At 45.2% G+C, this 26,620-nt stretch overlaps 2 protein-coding genes across 7 annotated transcripts in view; both read right to left on the minus strand.

Annotated features, from left to right (window-relative positions):
• Positions 1–3,952, minus strand: part of EML6 (EMAP like 6) — a 91,464-nt gene extending 87,512 nt beyond the window's left edge. The window contains exon 1 of the mRNA XM_065059953.1: positions 572–3,952. The gene's annotated coding sequence lies outside the window, so the exon portion shown is untranslated. The remainder of the gene's footprint in view (positions 1–571) is intronic.
• Positions 3,953–4,201: 249 nt separating this feature from the next.
• SPTBN1 (spectrin beta, non-erythrocytic 1) overlaps positions 4,202–26,620 on the minus strand; it is a 109,560-nt gene continuing 87,141 nt past the window's right edge. For all 6 annotated transcript variants that reach the window (XM_065059928.1, XM_065059924.1, XM_065059925.1 and 3 more), the window contains 18 exons: positions 25,014–25,160; positions 23,441–23,704; positions 22,842–23,066; positions 22,548–22,637; positions 22,123–22,401; positions 21,204–21,334; positions 19,755–19,959; positions 19,227–19,601; positions 17,428–17,672; positions 17,170–17,308; positions 16,475–16,559; positions 15,398–15,594; positions 14,250–14,362; positions 13,611–13,674; positions 8,343–8,581; positions 6,972–7,145; positions 5,912–5,954; positions 4,202–5,544 (listed from right to left, as the gene is read on the minus strand). In XM_065059928.1, coding sequence (XP_064916000.1) covers positions 5,329–5,544; positions 5,912–5,954; positions 6,972–7,145; positions 8,343–8,581; positions 13,611–13,674; positions 14,250–14,362; positions 15,398–15,594; positions 16,475–16,559; positions 17,170–17,308; positions 17,428–17,672; positions 19,227–19,601; positions 19,755–19,959; positions 21,204–21,334; positions 22,123–22,401; positions 22,548–22,637; positions 22,842–23,066; positions 23,441–23,704; positions 25,014–25,160 — 3,231 coding nt within the window. In that variant the 3' untranslated portion in view covers positions 4,202–5,328. The remainder of the gene's footprint in view (positions 5,545–5,911; positions 5,955–6,971; positions 7,146–8,342; positions 8,582–13,610; positions 13,675–14,249; positions 14,363–15,397; positions 15,595–16,474; positions 16,560–17,169; positions 17,309–17,427; positions 17,673–19,226; positions 19,602–19,754; positions 19,960–21,203; positions 21,335–22,122; positions 22,402–22,547; positions 22,638–22,841; positions 23,067–23,440; positions 23,705–25,013; positions 25,161–26,620) is intronic.

Genomic DNA, 26,620 nt, shown 5'->3' on the forward strand with positions numbered 1-26,620 from the left:
GCATCTCAAACCAACTCCAGTCCTCTGTGACAGATCCTGCCCCCTCCATCCACATCTAAGAGCTGTGATTACCAACCAACACAGGGATTTTCCCTCCCAGGAACATCTGTGTTATGCCCTAGATCTTTGCTACACAAAATACCCTTTATAACCCATATTTTTAATGGATGAATGTACAGTAGATGGACTGAGATAGCATGTTAATTGGTATTTCAAAATAGCTCTTATTTGAGCTGTAAATAATTTTTTTAAATGATATAAAAATCTATAAGAACTTGGCGGGGGGGGAAGATGAGCAGCAGGAGCTGTGATCTCGTTCTGTTTGTTGCCTGGCATTACATTAATCCAATGCTGACTGATGCCTCTCAGTGTTTTTACAATTCAACTACAAAATAATATCAGGGGAATTGGCTCTAAGCTCTTATTCCTTGTGGGCAGAGACACTGATTTGCATTAATGAAACGCTGGGATCTGGCCAGAAATAGCATTAGCAAAATACCAGAAAAGAAAAAATGGAGTCTTTTCCATCCTCAAACACAAAGCAAGCCCATTTCTGAACGATCACACATACCATACTCCTTCAAATCCCAGCTTGGAGAGAAAAGTCCGTACTGGACTCAGCTTCTTTCCTATAACGATTCACCTGGGACGTGTCTAAATCTTGCTGCAAGTTTACATAGCTCTTAAAATCTGACTTTTCCAAGTTAAGACAACTCGGATCCAAGCTTTCAGCTCTCCGGAGTGCACGAATCCCACCGGACTGCGCAGGTCTGCTGGAGCTCAGCATCGCTCAGCATCGCTCAGCATCGCTCAGCATCGCTCAGCATCGCTCAGCACGGGGTGACCTCTGATGGAGAACGCTGGTACTCCCTGAACACAGGAAACATTTTCTCAGCTAGGTGTGGGAGTAAAAGAAGAGCAGGATTAATAAGAAACTAGCGACAAAATTCACGTGAAGCCCAGATAATTTCTACCATTATAATATAAAGAACCACCACAGCATCTCACCTAACAGTTCAGTGAAATTCATTAATATACAAAGCAATACTTCAGACATAGGACACGTCTAACAAAAGTGCGCTGTAGATTTGATGTTCACAACCACCAGGCTGAGCTTCAGAAGCAAGGGAGGATTCGTTATCAAATACACACGTAAGCACAACGTCCTTTATTTCATACTCTACAGAATAAACGGGTATTTCAGTGCAAAACGGCCCCTTCAGCGTCTCCCGCCCCGCTGTGGGTGTCTCGGCGGGCTGCGCGGTGCTGCATTATGACAGACTGCAGATGTGAGCACGTGGGCGGCCGCGATCTCCTCTGGATCTGCCTCCAGCACACGCTGTGACACGGCTCAGCCCCGCCGGGCCCCCAGCTCAGCCACGAGCAAAACCCCTAACTCTTATGCTTTTCGCATTTAATTGCGATATGCTGTAATCTAATTCTTCTCACTATCCACCCCACGTATGGCATCGTGGGTACATTTTATGCCTTACCTCTCTGCACTGTAAACTCGTTTAAAATCCTTTGAAACACTGAATTGCTGTCACAAGGCTAGGCAAAAATGCTCGACAACAGGTGACAAATTACATTTAGCAGTAAGAAATAAAGTAATTAGAGCCTCAAGCGCTGAATGCTGACCCCTCAACTAGGCCTGTAGCCGCAGGGCCAACTAAAATCCTGATGCACTGAGGACACAAGTGACTTCTTACCTGAATTTCATACCTGCTCGACACAGAAAGGCGGGTGAATCCTTCTGCCACCTCTGTGATTCCTCCTGGTGTCAGGACGCGGCCCCTGTTGGTCGCTCCACAGGCTGAGGTGTCAGAGAGCTGAATTCTGCTTTTTCCAGTAATTTCATTCTTAATGTTAAGTCAGCCATCTACCACAGCCCAATTTTCTAATTTATTTGTTTTAAGGAAAAGGACTAGTGTTTGCTCCAACTCACTGGGATTTCAGTTTCAACATTTATTCAACCACCTGTGATTAGCCAAGGCAGAAAAACCCCAAATATCCACAAAAAAAGCAAAACTGCATCATACCTGCAAGTTATTGATTACAAAAGCACGTTTCTCAAAGCCCCCCGCACTGCAAGTCCATTCTCTGTGAACTCAAGCATATAAAAGAGAACACGGTGAGGTGCAAAGCTGGCTCAATCAGTACTTCACAGGAACGGAGGTTAATCATACGCTTCTACTTCACCCTTCCTCTTCCTCACAGAGTACAGCCCTTCGAAATAACGTAACTCTCTATGTAGAACAGATGGATTGACATTATTTGCATCAATCTAAAAGAAAGCCCTCCCACCCAACACATGCTTAATTCCTATGGCTAATGAGTTTTGGTTTTTTCCCCTCATTGTACTAAACTGGTCAGGATGTGGACAGACCCCTTGGGCGCAGCTCTCCAAGCCTGGAACGCTCCCCCCAAGAGGAGAGAAGGAGCGCAGACTGACCTGACCAGAGGACGATTGCTCTTTCCACAATGATAGCAACGCAGCTTTCATTTTCTTTGAAAATCTTAAGGTTCAACCTCTATATTACTTCTGCGATGTATCTCCAGAGGAAACACAAATAGGGGTTATCTTACAAAACCTCTAAACACAGCAAACCGCGGCGCAGTGTTGAACTGTACTGCACATCCTTGTTCTCCAGCCAGGTAACCACAAGGAATATGTTTCTTCTACCACGGGGTCTGACCATGTTCAGTGCTGAATTCACTAATGAACCCGCTCCAATTCCAGTCCTGTTTCCACCACCCATACTTAGTCCTTCCTCCTCCTCTGCTGTTCCCCTTCACGTAACACAAGAGCGATTCCCCGTTCCTCTCCACCAACCCGACTTCTCTGACCTGCTGTCGAGGTGGCTCCTCCTGCCTCACCAGCTCTGTCTGCACCGAAACCGCACCTGACGCTCCACAGGGGAAAATGGGCCGGGCTTAACTACACCTCCCTCCTGCTCCTCGCCTTCCTAAGCAGAAAGGATTTTTATTCAAGCAGTTTTCAGAAACAACTTGCAAGACAAAACAAGAACAAACAATTCTGAAGGCATGTTCAACCACCACACCACACAATTAACAGGTAGTCAAGATCAATCAGCTGAATTATTAATCGTAATAGCTTAACTAAGTGACATAAACGGTAAGGCATCAACATTTTCACATACTTTAATCAACGAGTTCATACTCTCTTCTAATAAAGTCAAACCTCAGCTTTTCATACTGTGTTAAATTTTACATTTACAAGACTGGTGGCATTATCCTACATTTTACTAATAATTAGACTGGACCAATGTAATACGACAGGAGTAAAAACTCATGTGCATGAATATTCAAATGTTTAATAGCTTAAAACTTCAGAAACAAGAGAAACCCAGACAACACAGCATACTCCATGAAAGGCATTAACACACTGTATTGGGCACATGTGCAGGAAACTGGCTTGGAAACACATTAGTTTGCAGTTTATCTCCTTTCAATCTAAAATGATATGAGAGTATGTCAATATTCACAAAAAAAAGTTTAAAAAAACAAGTTCCTTACATTTAATTGATTTTAAAACTTTTAATGTGGCTTCTGGGAGTTATTCCTTTCAGCTGCTTCTCCAGAAGGCATCTGACTTAAAGAAAATTCTGCCTTAAGAGAGGTACGGTGAACCCGGGCGAAATTGAAGCTGGCAGGACTAGTGCTCAGTGAACTACCAAGTTCCACTATTGCCTGATTTACTGAGGACTTCAGCACTTGCGCAAAAGGCTGGCGGGAGGCCGCACAACTGAGATGACAAGGCTATTTCCCTGCAAACCAGCAGCTGGGTATTTCCCTCCATCGGGCAGGACGCTCAGGTGACCCAGCCCACGCTCCTGCCTCCTTCCATCGATTCTGCTAGGCTTAGTTCACACAAAAAACCAGCCATGCCAAAATATTTTACAAAACATTGATTTAAATCCTTCCCTCGTTATTCTTTGGCACTTAATTAGGAGGGACCGGGAGAAAGGGAGGGCAGGTGGGAAGCGAAAAGGAAAGAGAAGTGGCAAGAGAGACAACAACTATGTCAGTATGAACTTTCAGACAAAGAATGGAATCACATTTGAAGGCATTCTGTCAGCGCACAGGAGAGATGGCGTTTTAAAATAACTTTATTTTTGATCCTCTTTCAAAATTATGATTTAACATCGTCAGAAACAAAATAAGAAACTTAACCAGCATATTTAGTTTTAAAAGCATTTAATGACATAGCATATATTTAACAGATAGGGTAAAAGTCTAGAGGTACAGTTCGATACAACTGAAAGCCAGTTCCAGTACTACTCTTGACTACAGGCCCAGTCATTGAAAGTTCATTCCTATTAAATGTAATTTTTGATTGTGCAGTAAGATGAAAAGTTTTCATTACAATAGTTACAGTGACAGAGAAATGCACACTATGTATCAAATAGCAAGGTAATGTAGCAAAATTATAACACACAGTGCTGCAGCTGACAAGCAAGTAACCATTTGAGTAACATTACTTTTCCAGTAAATGCTTCAGTTCCACTTTTACACTTATCGATGATTTTAAAGGGTTTATTATACATCTAGTCTTATTATACTTTGTACTAGAATTATCTGAAACATACAATATAATGTATTTCGGAAAAAAAAAAAAAAAAGAATTTGAAATTACAGATTATTTAAAACTGTATCAGCCTGCTAATCCCTCTTGTACACCAACATCCTCATCTGTCGTACTCGACGCACAAAAGCTTCAGGTTGTGTTAATCACCAATGCCAGGATATGAACGGTTCGTCTGTCAGTCAATGCATAACGCACTCTGTTACAGCAAAGATCATACGCTATCGTTTTAATACGTTAGAATCGCAATGGGAGGCTCTACTAGTCAAGACTCAGCATAACAACCTTAAATGGAAGTGGATGTGTGCTGAAAATTTGTACATTGTTTTTGATGTGCACAGTAGATTGGAAAGCACCGCTGCCTTGCATACCAATAGCACTAGGAGTGGGTTATTTTCCAAGACAGCCTCACAAAATTGAGGAACAGTTTAAATATTAAGATCTAATCTACATTAACTTCATTTAAAAAAACAAAACAAAACAAAAACAAACCCCCAAACCTGGTCCTCCCTCTCCTACAGAAGCTGCCCAATGCACCTCATACACTTGTAACTTTAGATTCTTTTTTTTTTGTTGGCTTTTTATTTTAAAACGCTCTATAAATAAAAAAATGTCAATCACATTGAGGAACATGAGGCACAGAGAGTAACGTATTGGTTCTGAGCTCGCATGCTGGAATTCCACTGGAACGGTCAGAGAAGTGCAGTGCGCGGAGATGGAGTTCACTTCTTTTTCCCAAAAAGGCTGAATCTTTTCTCTTTGTCTTTCTCTTTGTCTTTCTCCCGCTTGCCAGGGCTGGACTCGCTGGTTATTGTGACGCTGGCGGGCAGGGTCTGGGCACGGCTGGAGGCTGGAGTGCTCTGCGTGGTCGGGGACACGTCGATTTTATCGGAAGAGATGGCTGATGTGATGGCCTGGATCCACGTGTTCATCTCCTCCTTCAAGAAGCCCCAAAGGCAGAGAGCGATTACAACCCGCGTGCCACACGCCCTCTTAATTCGCTCAGTGTCGCGGAAGGGGGACGGACAGAAGTGGGGAATGAAAGGAAACACGGTCCTAACTCCTCACCTGGCGCTCCTCTCTGGTGACATGCCTGCCGAAGGTGTCTACTACAAGGTGTATCTGAAGAGGCCCCCGCCCTGGTGCTGCCAGGGGGAGCTGCTGGATCTACGTGTTACACACACGTGTGCACCAGACTGCAGACCAGGCACTAACATGCATCCCTGAGCTCTTAGCTGCTATTCTTTTCCTGCTGTACATCACAGATATCACATGAGCAATAAACAATGACAAAAACAAACTTACGTCATCTTTGGCTTGGAAGAGGTATTCGTTGCCATCAGTCAATCTGTAAAGAAAAACAACCATCACCAGTTTAGCTCAGTGGTCACACCGCATCACCTCCTGCTGGCTTAGCTACAGCATCATCACACCGAGACACACGGGACAGGCACCGCGTCTACACGTGCACAAATCCAGCCCAACAACTTGTGTTTCGGTGTCTCGCACCGTCACGCAGCGGCAGCCGCACACACGCTATATTCTGGTCTCCAGACGTGCTTGCGACAGGACACGTTCCAGCACGTCGGGACGCGCTGCACAGCTCGGCGGCTCCAGCCGCCGCTGATGGCTCTCTCAGTTACTCGCTCTCCCAAGCAGATCGTTTCTCTTTTGCAAGAGACACTATAAAAGTTTACACAATACTTTAGAAAGGCAAAAGTCGCAGGCAACACCCAGTTTTCATGGCTTTTGTAGAAACCTGGCAACATACTGCAGCTGCTCTGCTGTCACAGCTACAGTGGGTGTCTCAAGGTACTAGACAGTGTACTGTTTATGAGTAGCTGCCTCTTTTCACACGATTTCAGAAGGAAAAACCTGATTTTATTTTTTTTAACCTGTGAACAAGTACTTCACAGGCTTCAAAATGAAATGGTCTGTAACTACATGTTCTAGACCTGAAAATGTGACAGGTGTCTTCACTAGTCTCCTAAATCAATACCGAAAAAAATAAACAAGAGGCTTGATTCTGGAAAGTGCAGAACCATGAACATTCAGCTCTTTCCAATTAATTCCAGAAGGAGCCGCTGAAAAGCTCAGCATTTCTGAACACAGGCTCCTAACTTTAGGCACACACATCTAGTCTTGTCCCAGATGGAAATAAAGCGCACAGATAATTTCATACTGTTTGCATTCGCTACCTTTGATAAATGCATCATGTTTCAGTGTTGGGAAGAGCTTGTTCAGAAAGGAAGATACTGCTGTTAATAATTATGATCAGTTCTTAGGCTGAATCCTGCCGTGAATTTGCACAGTGAACAGCCCCACCACAACTTATACTAACGGCACGATGCTTCACCAGGTTTACCTTAGCTTGAACACATGCTTCTTCTTTTTATAATCGACCGCTATTTCACAGACTGCGTCCTTCAAGCTGACAGGAATCTCGTTGTGGTAGGGGATGCCAGAAGCAGCAGCTTTCGAATCCTTGTAGAAGCCCATCTCTTGGTTGTTTATGACACAGTACACGTTATGCCATGATCTTCAAGACACAGAGAACAACAAATATATCTGTAAATGTCATGCTCTTACTTGCAGAACTGGAGAAACCAAACACAGTTATTTCTATGAGATAACGGAGACTAGTTCAGACCCGTAACATGCAGGCAGCAGATTCTGTCCTAAGGGCACGGCTTCAGGACAACACCCCTGACTTGGAGCTACAGAGATTTCCAGAGCATATCCTAACGGTGGGAGGCCTGAGTGTCACACCAGGCACCCTGCACACTTGGGAGAGAAAATCATTGCCCTTTTAATGACTACGCTTTATTGTAGGAGGAATTCTCATTGCGCTGCAAGCTAACAAATGGATTGCATGTGAAATCCTTGATTGTTACAAATACTCTTAGTGGCATCATCCGCCTCATCTCTAAAATAGGTATAAAAATCAATGATTACTAGAAATAAGAGCCCCCAGATATTAGTATCGGTGGCTGTCACTGTTTTAAAGTAGTTCTGCAGCATGAACAACTCTAGCTGAACAAAAATCACGGTAGTTCTGTGCTCGTATGTGATCTGCACTCAGCTGTGCTGGCTACTTTGGCTCCTACCAAATCCCTCAGCTGCTGGGGCAGCTCACCCCTCGCTAGTCAACATCTTCCTTCTCAGCCAAGAGCTGTCCCAGGTCATGGAGGACCCCAGTCTGCTTTCCCAGGGCAGACAGGAATCTCAGGAATTCTGCCTGTTTGAGAACCGCAGGATCACGTCCTCAGGAATCAGCTAAGGCACACAGACCACCTCTGCCTGCTTTCCTCTCCTGAACAGATTACAGAGTAGGTGGGAAGTGCTAACGTGCCAACAGAAAATGTCAGAAGAATATGGACGCTTCTATTCTCACACCTACATGTTTTTCTTTTCTTGCAGTAATGTACAACTGAAGAGATCTAGAATCAAATCCCGCTACTGCCACAAATTCATCATGAAGTCAGGGTATCTTTATGCCTCAGTTTTCCACCTTCCAAATATGGCTAACATCTCATTTTCTACCGTGTATCTCTGGATTGCAACTTCATCAACTACGCTGTTCAACCATGAGTGTGCAGCTCCCACAACAGCAGGAGCATAAGCTCGACAGGTCTTTAGGAGCTGTGAGAAGACAACAGTAGCAGGGATAACATTTACTGTCCTACATTTGGTGAGTCTGGATGCCACTGTCTGCATCAAGCACCGAGTGCTTTACCTGCTGGAGGCTTTCTTGCTGTGTGTCTCCCACTCGTGTTTGCGATGCAGGAAGCCCTCCATCTGAGCCAAAGGAATCTCCTGTGTTTTGGCTGGCAGGGTGGCAGCAGTCTGGGCCTGAACGGCGGTCTTGGCTTTGCGGTCTGCCGTTGGGGAAGGAACTGGACTCGACTCTTTGGAACTTGTCCTTTGTTCTGCAGCTCCGTTGACCATTTCGTTGGTTTCTGCAGTTTCTGCCACCTGGGAACAGTGGAAAACACGTTCAGCGAGAAGCCTCACGGCACGGAGGTATCCTGCAGTTAATCTGTGTCCCTGCACAACGTGGCTGTGTATAAACTTTGCCTGGAGAATGACGCAGGCCAGTAAGATCTTTCTCACACTTGGAGACACAGAAGGCCAAGGGAATTAGAAGGTATGAATGGATTAGTACCCATTTTACAGATGGAGAGATGGGAAAATAAGAGCAGCTAAACATCAGTGTGAATTTTACTGTGCTTTGCTCTGCTGGTCAATTCGTATTCTTTTATATATTGTTATTCCTAAAATTAGAGCATTCGATTCTGTTGCTAAGTACTCAAATGTTTGGAACAGTAACAATCACACTTTCTGCAAACCTAGAGGAACAGTGGAAGTTATACACATCAGCCACCTTAAATACATTTAGGGCATTACCGGGGTATTAAAAGTCTATAAAAGATATTCACTATCAGTCAGCAGAAAAATACATCAACATTGCCCAGGAGCATTTACAAAACTTTGTATCATTTATTTGTTTCTGTAAAAGCTCCTTTCCCGCTTTCCCCATTCCCCTAGTGACACAACAAAACCAAAACATGCAGGAATTAGAAAGATGACACCATGCATTTCATCTCCATCATCCCAGTTAGGATACTGGATCTTGAAGACAAGGGAAAGGAGTCATATGTCAATTCAACAGGGTCTTTTTCAGACTTTCGTTATTAGGTAGAGTGGATTTTTGTTAAAGGAACTGAAAACCACCACAGTCACACAAACCACACAGCTATTTACCCCCAAACAAAGACAGAACCAAGGCCTTGCCCATCACTTGCTTTGTTGGTCGCGTTGCCTGTCGCACTGTGATCGAGATAGCCTAGAGAGCAGCCGCGTTTCCAGCAGCTCTGACTGGTCAAGCTGGCGACGTCTTCAGGAGCCATTCATCCAAAAATCATTTAAATTGGAATCCTAATGGCTATCAACTTTGGAAATGCAGCTTGGTCCCAGTTTGGTTTTTTCTTGTACCATTACTTTGACATGTAGAGCCATTGGTAGCAGCTCAGGCGTTACACAACCAGTGTGTAGTATTATTATTATTAGCAAGTTACTGAAGCTTAGTGCTGCTGATGCTCTAGTAGATCACAAACATTCTGGACTGTTTTTATGCAGACAAGCAGGTATTTGTGAATGGCACAATAATTAGACATTCCCACTTCTGCACACAGCCTGGACAATTCAAAAGCAGCCAAATTATTACGCAACAAACTGAATTTTGCCACCGTTTGCTAGAACTACTTATACCTGCCAAGTGCACATTATTGTACCTCACACCTTTGTACCTCACATATTGACCCAGGAAGATCTAAGTGTCAGCTTGCTATGAATATGGGAAGGACTGGTTACCTGCCTTTAAGCAATCTACATCTCCAGAGTACAGACACCACACCACTGAAACAGGGAAAGGATCGCAGCTCACATCCCACGTCAATCCTATCTGTTTTACTCCGTCCCTAAAGACACGCGCCCTTACAGCCCGGTTGACAGGAGGAAACGTCTGCCCCGCACTGAGATTTATCTATCTAGACTGATCCAGCACAACTGAAACTCAATGATGATGCTTCTTCACATTCAGGATAAACCTAAGCCATCAAACCTCACTACTTGTATCCAAATCTCAAAATATAACAAAACCGTTGCATTAAAATGGGGAGAGGGTAAATAAAAGATGAGGCTGAGGACGACCCAAACGCTGCCAGCACAGCTACGGTAACACAGGTAGGGAAATAAACCCCCAGTGATTCAGCACTGAAAGCCTCATTCACCAATCATCACCAGCGGGCAAGGGGTCGCGTTCCAGAGGAGGGACAGCCCTTTGCAAACCTGCGTGAGCACTGACGGCTACCGAACCCCCAGCTCCCCGACCGCCTGGGTCCCTGTCTGGGCCACACACCACAGCGACTTATCTCAACAACTTACACAACCTGGTACCTCACCCCATGGCGTCTGCAGGGATGCTGGCAAGACAGGAAAGCGTCACTGATCTGGGGGGACCTAGAACCACGACTCTCCAGTCAAACAGCAGTTTCACAGCAGCAACCACTGCACGTCTGCTTAACTTACGGGAAGTACCGGGCAACTCAGCGCTGCAACCCCGCCGTTTCAGAAGATTACTGCCAACTTTAGCCACACAACCAGACCTGCAACTTCTCCTTAAAATTCTACTGATGGTAAAAGGGCTATGCAAAGCTTTTCTGATGCTCTTTCACGTTTTATTTCCTTTCCATGTGTTATCTACAATTAACAGAAAACAAGCAAAATAAATCTGAATCATAAACAGCTATGTGAAGAATATGTCACGAAAATAGAGAATAAACAGGAGCTGAACAAACTTTAATGGAAACATGCATGGGGCATGCAGAGACAACGCAACGGGGACAAACATCAACAGCAAACTGCACTGTTACAACAACAGTTATCACGCACATGAATACAGTTTTCTTAATGGTGACTGAGAGGTTAGCTGCAAGTGCTTTAGTGGCTAAAGGCTGCTCTCCAGATATTTAAACCAGGACTAACATGCAACAAGACAGCTCGTGACAACGACTGGAGACATCCCTTTGATTTCCATAGCGCTCGAAGCAACATCACATTCAGTTCATCAATTTAAGTCTCTGCACCACAGCCTAAACAATAGGGATGTATTTGCCTTTTTTAAATGCAAACAGATGACAGCCTAAATATTGTTCTGGCATAAGGACTATTTAAATGTTTTAAGCCAGAACTATAGGCTGTAATAAATAGTGCCTAAAATGATGACCTTAATCATTAATAAATGACCTAATTAATTTTTCTTAAGCCTAAATGTGTAATTTTTAGACACAAGCGTACTAATAGAAGGAAAAGAGCGTAGCTATGTAACTGACTTTCCCATAGTACGTTTTAGCCAGAACAGATCTGCAGGCTCCCCAGACGGTGGCGTCTGAAGCTCCAGCTACGCTGCTCTGAGCACTGGCAGGGCCACGCAGCGCCCGCACTGCTGCGGCACTCACCACAGCCGCTGCCTACGTTAGACAGGATTCTAAAACGCATTAAGAAGCTATATGTTGTTATCCTGACAAAAGAAAAAAAAACATGCATCATGAAGTGGAAAGACAAGTTACAGCAAAAGTACAATTATTGAAGCACATCCTTTCCATCGTTCTTCTCACTGCCCGAGCTCGGCCCACACAGAACGGCTCAGCTGCCCTGTCGTCACAAAACTAAATTCTGATCGACAGCGGCATATCCTGCACCTCCCATGGGCAATAATACAGCTCTATACATCTGAGGTATTGCAATGCGAGATTCAATGGACTGAGCGAGAAGGCTCTCACAAAAGTCTGAAGCGTGGATGGTGAAGATTAACATGGAAATGCGTTATGTATCAAAATAAAAAAGCAGCACAAGGGTGGTGTATAAGGCCGCGGTAGCCAACAAGACCAGGATGATCTGGGATGTGCCTGCAGGCCACCTCACGGGCCTTGCCACAACTATATATAACTTCGTAAACATTAGAAGGTATAACAGACAGCTCACTCCATCATTAAATGTTAAAGATGAGCTGAAAGGCTTTATTTAGAGAAAGAAAAAAGCAGAAGTGCTCGGTACCCTTGAGCACTGCCAGGGTCTGTGTGCAGACACACGGGGAACCGGGACGGGCTGTCTGAAAGACAAACTTGTGCTGAAGGGCATTTGGTGCCCCGCGCCCTGCTGGGACCTGCATTTCCCCAGCAGCACCGGCACCAGCTCCCGAACGCCCATGGGAGCCAGCCAGGAGCTCCCTGCGCTCGGCTCGAAACCACACGCAACACAAGTGTCACTGCTCTCACCGCTCAAAGCATGAACTGAAGCAAGCAGGCTTTGCAGGAAGGGAGGGGAGAGAGAAGCCAGCTTCTGACTACTGCGCTGCTTTAACTATATAGACATATTTACTGGTCTTTGTACGGCTGCATGTCAAGGCTTTTGGCAGGAATCCTGACTGCACAGGGACATCCTCTATCAAGAAGGAATGAATAAGACATGGACCATTCAACCTGCATCTGTATAAAGAGCTGGGATCTTAGACCGCTGTATTTTAAAATAAAACGAATAAAATACATAAATAAAATTACTTTTTTTAAAAAAGCATCACAACCTCTCTGTAAGAGTTCTGCACCCTGCTCCCATTTACCCGCCTGTCTCTCCAGGGTCAGTACATGGAATTACTGTAAATTGAACAGGACTGAGGCAAAACGGGGCCCCAAAACAGTTAATCAGCAAGACCACAACTCTTCATGAGGACTAAATACCAAGATAAATTTAGATACTGGATTTTAATGTTTTATTTCACTTTTATTTTTATCTGCAGTCAATGAGTCCATTCTGCATGGAATGTTATACAACTAACCTTAAGGCTTTTATTTGTTGAAGTTACAATCTCCCCTCCCTCCCAGCCTTCACTGCCCAGCTCACTTGCATGTATTATCTTGAGCCTTGCAAATAACTTGTTTGCTAACGCAGCTGATTTAATAACGTTGCCGTGCTGAAACCTGTTAGTATAACTCGATGCGTCATACCTGTCAGATTCTAGTTCTCTTCTTCATTATGATGTAATCTCATTAAATCTCAATTACTCATATAAAGGACGATCTAGCTGGAAAATCTTAATACTATTAGCAACATGAAAAACTCACAGAAAATAACATGAAATAAATGTGTCACCTTAAAGCAACTGAGTGTCAGTGGGGAGATTCAAATAAACACGGATTAAAGTGAAGCAAATATATGTCCGAGGGGCTGCTAATTAAATAAAAGTCAACTGATGGGAAGGAAGAGAAAGGCAGCAGGGAAATCTGAAGCCAAAAGATTAAACCAGTACCAACAGACCATACTGAAAAAAGGTGTCTTTTGCTGACAGTGATTGTGTCTGTCACAGTCCAGACCACGATCGGTCATTGGCTGTCCGTCTGCTAATAAAGTTTTTGTAGTTTTGGTAGGTTTGGGAGCGGTAACTAACCCGTGGAGATTCCTGGTCTGACGGCAAACCATTCTGGGAAACCTGTTCTCCTTTTGTCCCATCCCTGTCGGGAGAGAGGAAAAAGAAAACAAACTGTATTAAGTTCTTGAAAGTCACCAGTCTTTTTCACCAAAATGAGATTTCTGTGCTGAGTATTGCACACCTCAGAAATTCAAGCAAGTTCTTAAAATCCTCAGGCCCAACTGAATAAATCCAGTGTGAAGCGAGATCAAAACAGACTTTCCTGATAGGTACCTTAGAAACAAGTCTACTCCTATCACACAAATCATTTTAGAAATGTTAATGTTCCATCTATTTGTAACTGAAGCTCATTAAAGAAGAAAGCCAAGATTGCTCAGAAATGCTGCTTCATAACACAGGGGGTGTAAAACCAGCATTCTTCCTTCAGGGCCAGGTACACCTCTGCGTTGGTAACGCTGCACCGTGATGAAAAAGTGGAACATTCAACTTGGCAGTGAATTCAGACATCTGGGAACAGTCCTGTCCCCATAAACCACACCCAGCAAGTCTCCCATGAGGGGTCTCATTAAAAACCCCGCGAGCCCCGAGCTCTGCAGCCTGCACTGTGCTGCAGGACAGCGGGAGGCTGGCAGCTCCGCGTCCCCAGGCCGGGCTCACCACTGCTGCTGGGCGTCAGCGTCCTCCGCAGCCTTGGGGCTGGGCTCCGGGGTGGGCGGCTGCCTCTTCCTCTCCTCCTCCTCCTGCTGCCGACGGACCTCCAGCAGTTCCAGCTGCGAAATCAGAGTTTTGTGCATTGAAAACCACTGCATATATTACAGGGGTGCTTCTAGAAACTAAAAATGACTCTGCACATTGTTCTGAAATATTACTGAAATTAGTTTATTAGAACTGAAGCCATCAGTCTTTAAAAGCATTAACCCTGCAAAGCCTGTTGCACTGAATTTGGCAGTAAAGGCATACAGTAACCCTTTAACAACAAATAATCTATTAGAATAAAACCCAGAAAAAACAAGAAAGCAGCACGAGCGAGGTATGAAAATATTGAAAACTGACATTCACTTGTCTGCTTGCCATCCATAGAAATCAAGTGTTCCACATCCCAATCCCTGAAATCAATCATCTAAATGAAACCAGTCTGATTTCTGAAGATGCTGAGAAACTCCAAGTCATTTTGCCTGCAGCTGGGACGCTCGGTGCATGTGAAACACCAAGCACTTCAGTTTCACTGTCAAAATTAAAAACTGTTCTCCAAAGATGGTAACATGCTTTCCAAACATTAATTACTGACATGGCAGCCGTACTCAAAGTGTGGTTTTCTTTTTTGGCTTATTAAGTCTTTCTAGGGGCAACGCAGCTTTGTACTGGAGCAGTCAAAACACAAAACACAACCAGTATTTTTGTCGAACCCCCGTCCCCACCACTGTCTCCTCACACTGTTGTTTTTAACTGAAAATAATTTCTAGGATTTGGATCTGGGTCTTCTTAGGGAATCCCCCCTTCCCTTTCAGCAGCACAACCTGTAGGGCAGAGGGATGGAGCAAACTGCTCAGCTCTTGAATGTCCCTCTGGGTCACCGTTCCTGAGCCCGGGACAGCTCTTGGTGACCACTACGGTCATTTACCACTTAAGTTTTCCTTGCAGGTTGCTGAGTCCAAATGAACCTGAGAGGATCTTAGTGTTGTTGGGAACACGAAACTTCAGGCCCTGGGTGATCGGCCCGGGCTGATAACAAACGGATATCAGGCTGGTGGCACCAAAACGAAGGGGAATGGCCAACAGAGGTGATTCTCGCCCCCAGCACTCACCGTGGTCAGTCTTTCCAGTGCTGCAAATCTCTCATCCCAAGTAGCCGCAGATTTCTCAAATGCTTCATGCCGCTTAATTAATTTTTCCACTTCGTCAACACTTTGGCCTATTTCCCGACTGGAGAGGTAGGGCTCCTGTCCCAGCAGCCAGGCCTCGGCCACGCTCGCGTCTCTGGAGAACTGGTGTACCTCCAGAACTGAGCAAAAATGCACAGATGTCAGCACCACGCATGTCAAAACCAGCATCATTAAGTCAGCGGGCATCTTCTGAATTTAACTAAAAATAACTTGGGCAAAAAGTACATGTATTTGGTGATGTATTTTCCTCAAATAAGATATCTGAATTTAATCATTTAAAAGACAGAAATTTGTCCTGTTGGTTTTGATTTGAAGAAAGATACAAGTTAAGGCCCACCTTCAGTTCTTCTACAGACTACTTCATTTTGCAATGCCAGAGCTTCCTTTTTGTTCTAATCTGCTGTACCCTACTAACTGCAGAGTGGACAGTCTGGTATGTGCTGCTTTCCTTGCCCGGACTGGCCGGTCTGCAGAACACCAGACCACAGGCTGCAGTTCCCTTGAGCACGCAGCATTTCTGCACTTTGCGCTTGGCTACGGTGCTATAGGGGTGGCTGCTGGTGTCAAACTTGCAAAATGCTGCAATGTTTAAAAGCACGACTTTGTCAGTAAACTGCTCATCACGTTCCAGCCTCTCAGACCCGCAGGCACGTTACGTGCGCAAGGCGGCAGGGCTTTACGTCTCCCTGTTTTTCAGTTGTGCATCCTTTGTAGGAACACAGTTGGAATGTGACACCTGTGGAACAGGGTAGATCTGTTGCACCTGCCTCCACATTTCACCACCCAGAGTACGATCTCTGGTGCAGGTTTCCTGGTTTCAAATTCTCAGCTCTTTTACAATCAGCAGGTGCGACTCTTATGGTTATTTGAGCACAAACACACTTTCCAGCACTGTTGATAACAGAGTGAGGAGCTGCAGGTTTTCCAAACCCTCAGAAAGACACAGTCAACAGAGTTAAGAAACGGCCCTGCCCAAAAGAAACCCAAGGATGTTCTTACTCAGTCTCAGCCACTCCCATCTGTCTTCCCATTTGTCAATCATTTCTTTCCTCTTTTCTGTCAGCTGCAGCAGCTTCTCCTTGATCTGGATGGGAGAGAACGCAGGGCTGTTACACAAGCACCGGGCTCACCACAGCACACAAGCTGCCACCACCAGCAAAAGATGCTGGCATTTACAGACAGGACACATTGCGTTAGTGTCAGAAAGTGACTTTAACGTGAACACAACAGCTATTCTTCTCTTCAAAGTAAATATGACATTTGTATTAAAATATCATATTTGCATAGGCATACAGCATCTATTAGAACTACAGCACTAAGAATGTTTGATCAAAAGAGTATAATGGACAAACAAATCTAAATAGTGCAACCGTGTACTACATCTTCTGGCCTTTTCTAGTAATTAATGCCAAATGTGCTGCCTATGGCTGAATGGAATGCAACAGCTTCTTTGCATTTCATGGACTGAAGATACTTTAAATTCAGGTGCCACGTCTGCTAGCCAACGCGAATCCAGACTTAAACAATACGCTCATTTCACAATAGCAAATAAGCGGAACAGTCCCTGAAGAAATGGCTGTCATTACAAACACGCGGCTTATTAATCTGTAGATGACACAATGCAAGTTTCTCCAGCTGAAACAGAATTCGTAGGCCACTGCACGGCGGTGGTTACATGTCCATAAGCACAGTACCTCCTCAGATGCGTAGTGTTTTCTTGCCAGAAGAGACTTGCCCAGCTCGATGCAGGTAGTAAAGCTGTCATTTCGGGCATCGATTTCTGCTTTGATCCCTTGGTGATTGTTCATTAGTAGTTCAACAGACGAAACATCCCTGAAATGATCAATCCACGGTTCAGAAACATGGGTTCCGGATCTAACAGCTGTTACATTTTCAAACAACTAACCCAGAACTGTATAATTAAAAATATTAATTTCTAGATTGCACATTACCTTGGCTTTTCTTGGGCTTCTATCTGTCGGATGACGTCTTCCATCCAAAGCATGAGATCACGAACCATGCTGAAGAATCGGAATTTGTCTCCGGTGTCCACCAGCCTCACCCTGCGGCCCTCGCAGGCGTCCAGCAGTGCCTTCCAGGCCTCCAGGACCTCGTTTTCCCTCTTCTGGATGTCATCGGCTTTGTCCCCGGCGTAGGCGGCCTGAAGGCGTGCGGCATCCTCCTGCAGCTGTCTCACCTGCAGAGAAACGCAGCGGCGTTTGGATACTTCCGAGGCACAAATACGGAGAAACCTGAGCTGCTAACTCATCATTTGAATGGCTTCCTGAAGTAATTGCAAATATATTTGATCTGTTGATACTAAAAAGGTTTGTTCTGTTATTAAGTCAGTGTAGCCCTCTGAGACTATTTCTTTGAGAAGACTGTTGGGTCAAGGGGCCCCCAAAGTGACTGAGAGTTGCCACTGCCCAAGCGTCCTGTAAAACTGGGCACCAACACCAAGGGACTGGCAAATATCAGGGCACACAGGGACTATTTTCATCATCAATTCTCAGTGCCACTCAGGAATTCCAACTCTGACAGAGTATGAAAACCGGATTTTAATGACAGAGCGGTTTTTCCAAAAATGTAGATAATACCTTCAAACTGAAAAAAAATTGGAAATTCAAAGATCTTTTTACTGTTAGAAATCTGTTTTCCTTTTAAACACTGTCTTGGGACATCAAATGCTATTTCCTGACTCTTTCACATGTTCTTGTGTCAGGAATAATTCTATCAGCTCCTTTCTAATATAGGTACTATGCACATACTATGTATTTTAAATCTCTTTGGGCTGCTGTTAGGAAGCATCATAAAAAGCAATATTTAAGTCAGAATACCCAGATCCATAACGAAGTCAGAAAGGCTCTATGCAGGTCTACAGACCTCCTTTGCCTCTCAGAAAGGAACAATAACAAGTGCCTGGCAGGAGAGGGTTTGGCTGGGACTTTAAAAACCAACCAGGCTCACATATCCCTTCGTATTGGCTCCTGTCCTCCAGGTATCCTTTGGAATATCGATTCTCTGTGGGACAGGACAGTTGTGTCTCGTGTTCACTGAGGTGAACGTGGCACGAGCAGCAGGCACGTCTAAGGCTGCTGCCAGCACGATTAACGTTACACCCAAGAACAATGTTAAGGACAAATCTGAAGATGTTAAGAAAAATCCAAACTTGTATTGCAAATTTTCTCTGGTACATTAAAAATTATTTATGGATTTAGTGTCAGTCCAATGCCTTTCAGATACTGACTAAAGAGACAATATGTTAAGTCAAATGAACGTTTTTCCCTTTGAACGTAAGTTGTTTTTCAAATGTATCAGCCACAAAGGTGCTCTGAGGAGCCGCAGGGTGTCACCCCCAGCCTCTGCAGCCACTGTGTTCCTGCACACACACGCTGGGACGGCCAGGGTGCACCACAGCTTCTTGCTTTATTTTAAATCAATACCCAAGTTCTCTGCCTTTATGATTTCTTTTGCAACATGGCCAGCAAATAGAATAACATTCAACAATTACCTACATATTCAGAAATCTGTGCACTTATGGATTTCTATTTTAGATAAACTAATTCACCTAATGCAATGACACAGAAGCAGAGAGAGAGATAAGTAACGAGGCAGATGAGGTTATTTCCACAGAAATACATTGTAAAGCAGCTGCCAGCACGTTCTCCCAGGCACGGAGGGGCCAGAGGCAGCACAGCTCCACGGCTCCGGTTCCTACACCCGTTCCCAGCGCCGTTCGCCTGCTACACACCTGCGTGCCGAGCGCCTGGATATCGTGCTCAAACGTTGTGTGCATTCTCTGCAGTGTTTCCACTGTGTTTTGGTCTCTACCGAGCTCTTCAGGCAGCTTCTTATGTTTGTCTTGAATACGTCCTAAGATCTCCTTGGCATCATGGTAAAATTTGTGCAGTTCATAAGAGGCTGCTAGAATTTGTGTTCTCGTGTCAATGAGCTCCAGGAGATCAGCCCAGGCCTCGTTGAGTCCGTCCTTCCACTCTGCGATTGTCGCAGCGTCCGAGTGTCCGGAGTTGATGAGTTCGTCTGCCATGTGGTTAACGGTGTCAACCCGCTCCTGTCCAATGTTTCCAGTGTCTCGCGCGAATTCTCGGAATCGCTCCTGTAGCATCTGAAATGCAGAGAAAACAGAGTCGTGCAGTGATGTGATTACAAACTGACCTGGGCAAACCAAGCAAGACAGCCGCCCCTTTATATTAAGCATCGGCTGTGTGCAGCATCCAGAAAAGGAAGGTCAAGCAGCATCCAGGCCCAAAGAACTTACTGTTACATGTTCGTAATCCTGTCCCAGCTCGTGGGATCCGGCCACCACCTCCCTCTCAGCGATCCACTGCTCCAGGTCGTCCACCTCGCGGTTCAGCTGGAACAGCCTGTGCCTCTCGTCCAGCTTGCCCCGGCGCTCTTCGGCCAGGTCCTTCAGGCCCGCATACAGCTTATCCACTTTGGACTGGCGCATGCTGATGCGCTCACTGGAAAACAACAGAGAGCATTGAGTCCTCCCCGCCTTTTACGAATAATAAAAGTAAATGGGAAAAAAAAACAAAACCAACAAACCTACAAGGAATAAAAATCACTCTTGGGGTATTTGATCCACAGAATGCACGTCTGCTGCATGCACGACTCGGACACGCTGCACCGAGCCTCCGCTGGCACAGCTGACTGCACCAGCTGCAAAACTCCTCTGCCCTGTACATACAACCCCCCGGCTTTGAAGATTGAAGCTGGGAACCCAGCTCTACATTTGTTTGACCACAGATCACATCGGGGTCTTCTCCCAAAATTACAGGCAGGATCTGAGCTGCTGAAGCAAGTAGGATTGGGTTTTCACTTCAATTCTGCTTTGAATTTCAGGAGTACTCATGGGTTTCTTACTCCCTAAAGCATTTCCAAAAGTGATTAATATTTCTACTTGTCATAACTTTTACCTATATTTTGCCTGAGCCATATAGCCCTGTCAAATGGCCTTCCCTCCAGTACTCAGCTCAGCCAGGAAATTATCACGACCACAAGAGAGTGCTTTTGAGCTAAATAACAATCTCCCACAAGCACCCACAGGCAGGAAGAGTCTTCCCTAAGTTAGTCCTATCTTCCTATCTGCAAAGGCAGAGCAGTTATCAAAATACATCAGCCTGACAGTCAAATCAACCTTGCAGTCCAAGCCAGTGGAGAATTCTGTTTGCTTAGCTGCAGCTCTTACAGCAACACAGTTCTTAAGGTTCCTGAATTCTCTCTCTCTCAGATAAATTTACCAAACCCAAGGCTTTGAAGTGCCCATGTTTAAAGCCTCAGATTTCAGTCTCTGATTCCACTAGAATCTCCAAGAGAGGAGGCAGATCTTGGTGAGCGCTGCCCTCAACCAGAAGGATCAATGACTGCGACCCTCTGGGCTGGACAAAAGCGTTGGCTGAAGGAGCATGTGGACTCTTGTCTCTCAGGACTGCTGGCAGGCTCAGCAGTGCAGGCAGATCTGACACCACCAGCCTGTATACGTGATACAACGGGTATATACTGAAGGTGTCCAGTACCATCCAGAAATCAGCAGCTGCACGTACTGGTCCTGGCCAGGACCCCGTCTCTGGCCAAATCAGGGTGGTCCAACAGGCATCCTGAATGGAGTGAGGGTGAACTGTAGTCTTTGTGTGTTAGAACAACTCAATGGAATGACCGAACTGCTAAAAGAACTCCTGATCTAATTAGACATGGCAGTTAATACCTTTCTGGGTGATTATCTGCCACCAAAGTTCTGCTGGTCTTTGACAGCTGGTGCACAGTCTCAGCATAGTCTTCTACAGCCTGTTCCAAAATCTGGTGTTTCTTCAGCATGGACACCGCACTCTGTTCATCCTGCAATGGCGACCAAAAATGCCAGTCAAGTCCCTGCTCCAGAGGAAGACACCACACAGCAAGCACAACTTGGCGTGCAAGCAAAAAGCGGTAGCCAAAAAGATTTATTAAGAACTGCTCCCAAGTACAACTGCAAGACAAGTTGTCCTGACAATGGTATATTAATAGCTGGGTTTACAGCAAATGGTACCAGCAGAAAGCAAAATAACAAGTGAAAGAGCGAATGCAACAGCCCCTCTGGGATGCAGAACAAAATTACATCAGCTGTGCACTGAGCATGATGAATTTCCTCTTCTATGAAGCTCTTTGTGTGTTTACACAACACTGGTGATTGTGCAGGGCTCAGAAAAATGGAACAGTTTTAGGCACATCTCTTGTCGGGCTTTTCAAGGACAGCCTGGGTCAAAGGAAAGCAATCCTGGGGAGCCCACGCCAAAGGATTCTCCAGCAAAGTGTGTGGACAAATTCTGATCCAAACTTGTTATGAGTTGTTGTGATTAAGAAAAACAACCCCCAGCTCTCAGCGTTAACTGGTGTTGTTGATAAGCAAAGGAAGGCACACAGTTGCCAGCCACAGTCTGAGGATGCTTAACTGGTTTGGTACAGTAAGGCCTATCCTCCACACCATCAGGTGTCACAACAGATAGAAGAGATGATCACTTGAAGTTTCACAAGGGAATTAGACTTGTTTGTGTTACTATCACATTAGTGACAGTTCCAATTATGTCACCTCTTCCCCTCTAGCTGAGCAATAAAATCCAAACTAGTGTCACTGTGGAGCTGCTCACCTTGGCTTTCTCTTCTGACATCATGTAGAGCTCCTGCTCGCTCATCCAGGCCTCCGCCTCGGCAGCATCAAAGTAATACTGCTGCGCTCTGTGAGACTCCTCCAGGCGCCTGTGGCGTTTCTCGGTCTCCTCGATGAGGAGGTTCCACAGCTGCTGCAAGTCCGCAAGCCTCTGCTGAATCGCTTCAGCATTAGGGCTACTCTCTGTGATGATGTTCTGACTCCTCTCAAAAATGTCATCGATACGAGGCTGATGTCCCTGAATTTCCTTCTGAAGGGTCTACATGGGGAGAAGCAGATTGATGAGACACTGTACTGAGAAAGGCACTTCTGAAGCACCACCATGTTACCCCAAGCCTTTCCTTCCTGCATTAGTCAGCACTACGGAGAAATGAAAGGTGTGGAGCTTGAACAGCACCTACTCACCTGATTTTTCTTTATTAGTAGCTGCACGGTCTGAAGGTTGTGTCCATGATCAGTAGATGTAGCTATAGGCATCCTCTCTCCGACCCACAGCTGGAAGTAAGAGGAGAAAAGCACGTTTGATTTCAAGATACAGCTGGGGCAGCAGAGAGGGGCTGGTGCACACCAGACGCAAAAAGCAGCATCACTCAAACATGTTACTGAGAGACATGATCAAGAGATTTCTTCTTGTGAGAGCGCTGCAATAGCTGTGACATTTTCCTGTTGTCTAGGGAGGAAGATTTCTTTTATACTCACGATTTCGTCTTCCACGTCCCGGTTGAACTGGTGGATCTCTTTGGAGGCCAGCAGGTTTGCCTTTCTTTCGTTCAAAGGTTCCAACAGCTCCAAAAATTTCTTTTCTACAGTAAGGCGCTTGCCGTCTACTTCATCTGTGCTCTTCCCTTCTTGACTTAAAGCCCGTGCCTGGCTTTGCAGCTCCTCGATCTCCTTCTTTCGGACATCCATTTGATTCTCTAGCATCTAAACAGAAACATGGCAAAAAGGTCCTGAAAACTGGGGTAAAAGCAATTGATATGACCAGGGTATGTCAACAGCTTCATAAGGAGGAAGAACAGATGCTGGTCAGGGAGAGAACGACCAGTGACGGCAGGACTAGAGCGGCAGACAGAACAGAGATATTACTGTGGGGAAGGAGGGCATTATTAGGTAGAGATTGTATCACAAGATCTATGGCTGGGTGTCTGGGTGCATTTCTGGTTCTTCTTAAAGTTACATGAAAAAACAGGAAGAAAGAAAAGCAAATTAATTCTTTTCTAAAAAGAAAGGATGCCCCATGTGTTCCTTTGAGTGCAGGTATTGCCGTCTGCCCACTCCGCAACCTGCGCTCCTTTTACCTGCTGCTTCTTCAACAGGATGTTGACGCTGGTGAGATCTTTTCCGTAGTCGTCTGACTGAATCTGACTCTCCAAACCATTCAGCCACTTATCCAGATCGGCACAGCTCTGGGTGAAAAGCTCCGCCTTGTTTGCATCAAAGAGACGCTGAGCCTTGGTCTGGGTAGTGGATTCAAGCTCTTCCCACATCTGATGGAGACCCGTCAGCTTTTCTTTCACCACGGCTTCAGTCTCTGGTTTCTCTGCAATGAGCTGCATTCCCTCCTGCAAGGCAAAGAGCAACAAAATGGTACCTCCTCGGAAGCACTCGCAGACCGTTAGTTAAATTATTCTGATTAGTAAGCACTCAGGATTCCTCATCTGCTGGCGGCATCAACCACTCATTTTCTATCTCCAATTATCCAGTAACTCCTTCCAGAACATCAGCTCCCAGGTCCATCTGCGGCCAGGAAGAGGGTTTCCTGGCAACGGGAAGGTCAAGCAGCACATGTGCTCCCCTCCCCGCTGCTCGGACGGGCGTGGGACAGGCTGCCCCAGCTGGGACCGCCCATTAGTTTTGGAAATACTTTCTTTACTTCTAATTGCACCTCTACCTCTGCAGCTGGGTGGTGCTGACAAGGGACAAAACCTTTTCCGATGTGAACGCTACACAAAACCCAGCACGTTTAATAGCTGTGAGCGCTGGTAATGTTAATATGGTGATTGTCAGTTGTGGCTGATACACAGCTTTGGTACTTTGCTGCAATCTGATTTTTTAGAGGCAAGGGGTGAGGATGTATTAGCATCACTAAAAAAGTACTTCCAGTACTAAGAGCAGCCTTCTAATTACACCATTAAAGGGTATTGCTATTTGCAGATCACAGAAAAGCCTCTAATGGGATACAGAGTGCCAAAGTGGGAGAGGAAATGAGCAATTAAGCTAACTTACGCTGAACAGAAACCCACTGTCAGAGCTAAGGACGAGACCTCCTTAGTGTTCCAGAGCTGCACATGAGAAATGGGGGGGGAAAAACAGTACAGCTCATCACAGCCTATTAAAGCCTTCAAAGTAACTTGATACAGAGCTGTGAATCTTAATTAATCACAAAACTGGCTGTACTTTATGCACTGATTTTGCATGGAGAAAGGCAGCCTGATTGTAGTCTTGAATGAAGGAAAACGAGCATGGCAGCCTAAATTCAGTTATTCATCTACATTCCATTATTTCCCAGGAAATACTTCTACTTTATTGGCTCAAATCACAACACTTGCCCCTTTTACCCTTTGGGTATGAAAACCAGGTTGTGCCTTCCTCCTAACGGAGAAGAAAGACTAGACAACACTAAACTGGCAACGTAGCCAATGACTATTCTGTGATAATGTCCTGGATAAAAACCTTTCAACAACAATGAGGAATAAAATGAGTTAGATGGAGACACCATGTGACGGATGCTTATTCTGCAGTAAAGAAATCTCCTTTTGCCTCAGCTGGGGTGATGCTTCAAGAACCAGTTCTTCAGAGGAACAGATCCCCTCTCTGTGCATAACCATCTTTGACAAAGATGAGAGCATTTTTCAGTCGTTCTTTAGTTACCTTTTCAATCTTCTCCAGCCATTCTTTGTTGGACGCAAGTTCTGCCATGAACGCCTGATGCTTCAGCCATTTGCTGTGCAGGTTCCTTGCCTCATCGTAGGACATATCCTGGGCTGTAAGCATCTTCTCGTTGATCCAGAGCGAGAGCTGAGAGAAAAATACACAAGGGTTTGTGCAAACATCTGTAGTGTGAAATAACCCGAAGTATCAAAATGCTTCCAGATGAAGGGTAGAGAGATGCCTCGTTTACTCAGGGTTCAGTCAAGGATCCGCCTCTCTAACAGTTAAATTTAAACATCCATCTCCAACATATAAATAACCCATGACTCAGGCAAAAAGGAAACAACTCCACGATGAGCAAAATCAAACACATGGGTCTCACCCAGTTCAACAGCAAGAGAAACAGGGACACGTGTCCTGCTTGTTGGTCACGGTGCATTCTCATACCGCTCCTCCCTTGCAACATTACCCAAGGGCAAACAGCATGTGAAAATGATCCCAGCAGCCAACATGACATTTCCTCCCAGGGTGAGTCTGACTGCTTTAGCTATCCCTTAGGTGTGAATAAAAGAAATATTCACAGCAATGTTTACAGAATTTGAAAAACATTCATTTTCTGCATACTTAGAGTCGCCCGCCCTAGTGGAAAACGTCGAAATGAATCTAAGTCTTGCCTTTAGAACGCCGCTTCAGCGATGCACGCCGTCCTGCCAAGGAGAGGAACGGAGCACGGGCGAGACTCGCCAGCTCTCTGCTATGTGCTTGGGATACAGGGCAACAAATGCGTTTAGCATTCACAAGCCTTTTTAAAATTGTCCTTTAAACATACTGTTAAGCTCAACAAAAGGGGAAAACTTATCAGAGCAATCAGAGAAACTCCTCATCTGATCTTGAATCAAATCTAAAGAGAAAAATGCCCACGTTAATGAAGACCTCCATAGGGAGCGACCTTTAGGTTGTAACAGGCTACTGCGCCACTTAACAAACAAGGGCTACACTCAGGATTACTGCAGAAGCCCAAACCGGTGGTTTTACTCCTGCCCTGCTGGGTAGGAGACAGCTGCTGTGCCCTGCAGAGCGCTCTGCTTGTCTTCCGTTGTTGGCTTTGACTCAGCCACAGCATCGAGGCTTCTGAGGATCTCAAAGTGCTCCCCAAAAAAGGCTGTTGGTGATAACAGGGGGATCACCGAGACACAGAGGGTACGAGGGGATCAAACCCTCATTTCTGCCTCTCACAACGTTGTTATGTTCCTTCTGCTAACACAGAAGTGCAAATAAAGCATTTAAGAGGTGACTATTAAAATCTGGTTTTTGCAACCACTATAGTCACCGGAAGTCAGTATCTTCAGTGCAAAAGCAGATTTAAAAAATAATACAATAATTCCCCAAAACAGTGCCTCAGATTGATGCATGGGGGATTTATTTCTCAGAAAAGCCCAAGTCGGCTGTTAATGCCAGCAGAGCTCCCTATCAGCCTTCCTCCCACCCTTCGCACCTCTACCTCAAAACACTCTTTCTGCTCTCAGCCCCAGCAGACTCTGACACCCTGCAACGAAAACCAGGCGCAAACTAGGAGAAACGCAGAGGCAGAACCTTGTAAACCTGGC

Source organism: Columba livia, chromosome 3 (assembly GCF_036013475.1).
Source record: "Columba livia isolate bColLiv1 breed racing homer chromosome 3, bColLiv1.pat.W.v2, whole genome shotgun sequence".
Classification (NCBI taxonomy): Eukaryota; Metazoa; Chordata; class Aves; order Columbiformes; family Columbidae; genus Columba; species Columba livia.